The sequence below is a fragment of the Talpa occidentalis genome, unplaced genomic scaffold, assembly GCF_014898055.3.
Source record: "Talpa occidentalis isolate TD23 unplaced genomic scaffold, MPIMG_talOcc4v2.1 talOcc4.15, whole genome shotgun sequence".
NCBI lineage: Eukaryota > Metazoa > Chordata > Mammalia > Eulipotyphla > Talpidae > Talpa > Talpa occidentalis.
Window position 1 is genome coordinate 74,593,201 of NW_023601543.1, and position 6,473 is coordinate 74,599,673.

At 49.2% G+C, this 6,473-nt stretch overlaps 1 protein-coding gene across 1 annotated transcript; it reads right to left on the reverse strand.

Annotated features, from left to right (window-relative positions):
• Window positions 1–1,616: 1,616 nt before the first annotated feature.
• LOC119246259 (melanoma-associated antigen B4-like) lies at window positions 1,617–5,190 on the reverse strand. Its single transcript, XM_037512581.2, has 2 exons — window positions 5,083–5,190; window positions 1,617–3,321 (listed from the first exon to the last, which is right to left on the reverse strand). The coding sequence occupies exon 2, from the start codon at window positions 3,258–3,260 to the stop codon at window positions 2,196–2,198; it is 1,065 nt and encodes a 354-aa protein (XP_037368478.1). The 5' UTR covers window positions 3,261–3,321; window positions 5,083–5,190; the 3' UTR covers window positions 1,617–2,195.
• Window positions 5,191–6,473: the final 1,283 nt, after the last annotated feature.

Genomic DNA, 6,473 nt, shown 5'->3' on the forward strand with positions numbered 1-6,473 from the left:
TTGTGTCCAAAACCAACAGCTTTTCCATCCATCCATGCCTATTTTCTTTAATTTCTCCACCACCAAAAATCTAATCTGTGTTTAGAGTTTGCCATATTACACTCAAAGTAATTTTCTGTTTGTTTGTTTTAATGATGTTTATTGAGGTAACATGGATTTCCAACACTGTGTATGTTTCCGGAGTACAGTTTCACAGCTCTGCATAGGCATGCTCTCACACTATGCGCACCATCAAAGCACCCATAATCCTCCACCATGAGCTGTTGAGCCCCACCCTCTCCCTTTGGACCCCATTCCCCCTACCCCACATTTTCGGTAGCCTCAGTTCTGCTGTTAGAGTTTAAGGATTTGTTTTGATTTGTTTATGTCTATTCCTCTGCCTTGTTTTTTCATATTCCATACATGTACACTCAAGGTAATTAACAGAAAGCCCTTTTCATGGAGCCCAGTGTGTGGAGCGTGGTGTGGGGAGCACCATCCCAATGGCTTCTTGACATCCCACTTCAAGGGAGTATCATCTTTGTTTCTCAAACTCGCTGGCAATGACTTGGAGCCCTGTGTTCACCTGCATGGGGACAAGAGCACAGAACAGCTTCCATTCCTGTTCTCAATAGAAATTCTGGCTTACCCTCAGTCCAGAAGTAACTGTGAAGGACAATCGACAATTTTCCCCTCCAGTATAGCCTCTCCAGTTTGAGACCCACCATCTAGGGATCAGTCCCAGCTCAAAATTCTCACAGCCTCATCCCAGGCACCATTCTACTGAATTTAAAATGATCTCCTCCAAGGGACTTGCTGTGTCCCAACGTGCCGAACAGCCCTGCTTCAGAGCACTCACACATGACTGCTCCATCTGGAACCTTCTCTCTTCCTCACCCGTTTTGTCCCTACAACCATCCCATATATCCCTATCAACCCTTTCATCCCCCCCACGCCTCTTAACCTCAGAGACCTCACTTCGTTTATTAACGACCAGTAGTTTCTATATTTTACTTTGTCAAATTGCCCACCATGTAATTGTCCAATAGTTGTCTTTGTCACTCTGACTTGCTTTATTGCCTTTAATTTTCCCCCACCCCTTTTTAACTTGCCATTTATATAGATCACACAGTGTATGCCATCATCTACCTCAGATGGCGCCAAACTTTCAACTTTCAAAATCTGTGGGTAGCGCCTCGTGTTTCTGACTTTTCTTACCATCACTATGCAGCCATGGAGCTTTCCAAAGAGCATATAGATGCTCAATGAGTTGTTGTGGAATAAGACAGCAGACAAGATGTCTACCTGATTATTATTCAATTTAAGAATAATCTAATAAAATCCAGATATCTTTAACTTTACAAAAAAATATTAAATGAACAAAATGAACCAAAAATTTGCCAAAATTTACTTTTTCCTTTTCTCTTTAGTTGATCCTAATGATTTCAAACAAAGGTCATTCACTTTTCCATGAAAAATCCCAGGCCCATGACCACCATATTTTGTTGTCTCACAAAAACAAAAAAAGATGGATAGATTCCAAATTTGTTTTATAAAATATCAAAACTCTAATTCATACCTAAGAAAATCTGAGTCTTCAATGAATGGGAGTTAGGAGATGAAATAGCACTCTACTATCAGATTTTATTAGTAAACAAATGGATAGCTGAAAATAGCAGTGGAATAGGGTGAAACAACATAAAACATAATTTCAAAATCTAAATCAAAGTGTTTTTATTTTTACTAAAAGGAGAAAGGAAAACCATGAATTACACACATTTTGCTTTTTGAAACTATTTCTCTATTTTGTGATGCCAAATATTTTAGTTGCTATTCTTCCACATTTCCACGAAAATCCCTATCATTATTCCATGTTATCTATGTATGGATAATAAAGAAAACATGGTTCATGGATTTCTCATACATATACAAAAACTGTAACATTCAAACTTTAAACAGCAATAAATATCAGAGCCATGTATTCACAGATTTACATTCTGAAGCAAATACTTTCCACTATAAGAATAAACATTTGAAAAATAAGAAGTTAACTAAATAAGATAAATAGCAATGAATATGTAGAAAATTACTAGTTTAGAACAGTAAGACAAAAAAAGACTTTTACTTTGCTCTCATAAGCTCCAACTTGCCTCTCCACTGCTTAGAGGCTGAGAGCTCTCTGCAAACATGAAGTGGAAAAGCTGTCCCAGGCCTCCCTAGGTGCCGGGGGAGCTGGCGAGCTGGGCCCCAGAGGGCCCACGAGCCTTGGCTGTGGTGCCAACCCTGGCCGCGAATCGCATGCATGCCCTGTCTGCCTCATCAAACAGAGCCTCCTCGTACAGGTCGGGGAAGGCACTGGGGGTGGTATTGCTGAGCTTGGCTAGAACCTTCAGCACCTGCATTTTAGTGGTTTCCACATGGGCCCTGGGACCCCACAGGAACTCATAGGTGGGGGGATCACTGCCTGGCACCTGGCGGTACTCCAGGTACTTATCTCTCACCAGATCTTGGGTGATGAACCTGCGGGGCTCCCCAAAGATGAGGTGCCTCCTGCCAGCGTGCACCCCCAGGACATGGAGGAAATCCCAGACCTGCTCCTCGGAGGCACGGTTGCCCTTCATGAAGATGACGCCCAGGAGCGCCAACAGGAAGCCCGTCTTGGGCAAGCCCACACTCCCCACCAAATCCTCTTCGCTGGGGATCGCCATCTTGCTGGCCAGCGTGTAGGAGGGGTTGCTGGGGTTGACTTCCTTCAACTCCAGGCCAAACACCAGGTCCATGCGATCCGCAGCTCTCTTGAGGATCTCGGGGAATTGCTTCTTGTACTTCTTCTTGACCACCTTCAGCAAGGCTACCTGAGTGATGGGCTCCTTGCTTTTGTACTTCTGCAGCAGGAACTGAACCAGCATGCTGGCCTTCCTGGTGAGGGGATCCTTGCGGTAGGTCTCCATGGCGGCTGCCACCTGGGAGGTGCTGCCGCTCGCCGCCTCTTGGCCCTGGGCACCTTCGTGGGCACCTGGGCACGAGGCCCCTGCATCAGGACAGCGAGGACCCTGGGCCTGCTTGGGCTCCTGGGGAGGATCAGCAGCAGGGGAGCCGGGGGGAGTAGCCTCAGATTCAGCAGCAGGTGAGGAGTGGGGAGAAGACTCCTCCCCCTCTGCTGAGGCAGCCTGGGCCTGGGTCTGGGCCTGGGCCTGGGCCTCACTGAGACTCTGAGTCTCCCCCAGGGCCTGGTGACGTTTCTCCCGGGCCCGGATCTTACTCTTCTGACCGCGAGGCATGAGGACACTGGTCAGGGAGAGCAGGCACCAGTGTGGGCGGCAGAGTAGGTGATGGGGCCACCTGCAGGAGGGAGAATGAGAGGGTGTGAGCGCCCCCCACCAACCAGATGTCCCCTTGGCTTTGAGCAAGACTACTTCTGGGGGGCCTGAGGGCACTACTCCAGAACCCCATGATGCTCTTCTCCAGGTCCGAATGAAATGACCCGAATAATCCATGGAGGCAGATTATGTGGCCTCAGGGTTCAGCCTCCCAGCTGTCTGGAGGTATCCGGGTTGCCAGCAGAGCCTGCCAGCGGGAACCCCTCTGTTGGCGTGGGGTGTCCTCCCAATTCATGGGCAGGATTGTCAAGTTCATTGTTGGCAAGACCTGGGCCCCCAGGCCCCTCCCTGCTCTGCCGTGGAGACTTCACATTTCCATGACATGAGTAGGAAGTCCGAAGCGGCTTCAGCCCACCAGCCCCGGCAGAGTGCACCCACACCTGACTTGTCTCTGTCCCAGACTTGTTGGAGTGCTCCCTTGTCATTCACAACCCTCACCTGGCCTCCAGGGAAGGCCTGACAGGCCTCCTTGCTGCTCTCTGTTGGCTTCACCTTCACACCAAGGCTTTTAGCCCCTGGCACCTGCTATTCAGAAGCCAGAAGAGCCTCAACCCGATCTACCCGCCTTGGGCCATCAAGGGCTGGAAGCAGGCGGGTCATAATGTGCTGGTCAACTCTGTACAGGCCTGGATGGTCCCTCTGGCCTCACTCACTTCCCCCTCCTTGGGTCTCCTAGAGTCTGTGTCCCCCGTTTGCTTGAGGTCTATCTTCTCTTGCTAAGGTGAGCCCCCACCTGAGAGCTCCGGGAGGAATTGAGTCTGGTGTTATCTGACCGCATTCGCCTGGATTCTCCCCCAAGGAAAGCAGCAGCAGGCAAGCCAGCCCCGGCCCCTTTGTGACTGCTCGCGCAGGTTCTCAGGCAAGGCTCTCTTTGACCCCTGGGTGTATTTAAGACTCTTCCCTCTGCTGAAGTGTAACTCCGCCGCTCAGACCAAAGCCCTCACTTCTCTGTGAACCCCAAAGGGAAATGAGCAGCAGTTTTGCCTGACACAAATGCCTGGACCTCCCTGAATGACAGTGTTTAGGGATTCTGAGGCGTCCTTCTTGTTAGGGGTGAGTGGTTCCCGCAGTGACCACCTCCTCACCCCGACTCTTCCCACCAACTAGAAACCATGCCTCTGGTGACCAGTTGCCTGCCCCTCCCCTCAGACCAAGTCCCACACACCCCTGCTTCCCAGTCTCCACGCCTTCGCAAACCTGCTCCCCACCCCTCCTTTACCCTCCCTCCCGCCGTTCCCCACAATCCTTTATTGCCTCCAGCCCCTCTCGGCCCCCATCACCCCTTCCTCTTCCCCACCCACCACTTGCCCTAGCTCAGGCTCCACACACTCGCGGAGGGCCGAGAGAGCCAGCACCAAGTGAAGACATTTGCCCTGACCCTCCCAGGCCTCCGTCAGGAGCGCGACCCCGTGAGGCCCCGTTCTGGCCTATGGCGCCCTCTCCGTCGTCACGAGGGCTGTCTAGGCGAAGGTCACTCCTCAGGGCCCGGGAATGTCCCTCCAGTGACCTGAGAATCTCCCCGCCATGGACCAAAGCCTTTATTCCCCACGGTCCCGTTGGGAAGCAAACCCACTTGGGGCCTAGCAGCCATTTTGGGGCCTCCCGGGCCACGAGCAGGGGCGCTGGGCGCGTCCGCCTGGCCACCTTGGGAGGGGCTGGAAGAGATTGGGGTTTGGAGGGGAAGGGCTCGCTGTCCCGCTCGGCACACATCACACGTTCACACCTGGCAAGTCTTCAGACTTCTTCCTCAGATTACTGCCGGCAACAGCTGTCTCAGGAGACCTCAGGTCCCTCAGCACGTTTACCAGGAAGTCGTCGAGGCCCACTTCCGGGCAGGACCATCTGGGCCTCCCAGAATGACCCGCGGTGGAGGGGGCGTGGCTAGTGTGAAGGGGCTGCGTGCTTGAGGTTGAATCACGAAGGACTTTCAAGAGGGTCTTTCGTTGACTCTTAGTTCCTCGTTCTTCTGTGTGCTGAGCTCAGTCATGACCAAGATTGACATTTCCCGCAGATACCCCACTAAAAATATTTGTGATCCTAAGCCTAGCTTACTTACTTGGGTCCTCCCCAGATTCAGTCTGTGTGTGTGTGTGTGTGTTCATGGGTGTTTGTGTGGGGGAGAGGGGCCTCTTTGGTGTCTCCTCTCCTGTGATGGATTCTCCTTCACTCTTTTCTCAATGTTTTACTGCTCCTTGTGCATGCTGGTTACATCCCCTCTGCTGACCTAGTCCTAACCCTCACACCAAAGATATTATTTTCCTGTCACCAACATGAAATACAGATTCAACTCATCAGGCTCTTCCTGCCTGGGGACTTCCACAGATGGCTGTAAGTGAGAAATCCTTGAGGTTCAGATTTCTGAGGTAGAATTTGCAGTGAGTTCTAGCAGCTTGGAATTCCTCCCATCTTAAATTTCATTCCCCGCCCTCATCAAGGTCCTTAAGAACTCCATGAAGAAAAACGGAGTGCTCTTTATCCATACAACTCCGCCTGTGGCCTCTCTATGTTGATGTGAGTGCCATCACAAAAATGTTTAAAGAAAGAATTTCTATCTTTATGTGAAATTATGGTGATACTTGCTATCCAGTGCAATATTTATATTTTTATTTTTGACAAGTAAAATGTATATAGTTAAGCAGTATAAAGGATGCATATGTTGTAAAATGATCACTACAATCAAACTATTAAACATATCTAGCACATCTCATAATCACCATTTTTGTGTGTGGTGAGAAATCATGTAGTTTTCAACAACATGGATGAAACTAGAAAGGACAGTTTGCTAAGTGAATCAGACAGACAGAGAAAACAAATTATTCCATGATCTCCCTTATTTGTGGAATCATCAAAACAAAACAAAAGAACTTTGAACTAATAGTAACATAAAATAGAATGGTGGTTACCAGGGAGTTGGGGGTGGTGGGAAAATGGGAGCTATTTATCAAAGGGTACAAACTCATTTATAAGCTGCAGAAGTACTGGATACTCACTGAACAGCATGGTGACTAAAGTTAGTAATGTCACTGAATATTCTTAAATATGCTTGAAATTTGCTAAGTCGATCTCAAGTGGTCTTGCCATTCTATTTGAATTCATGCTTTATATTCTATTAAA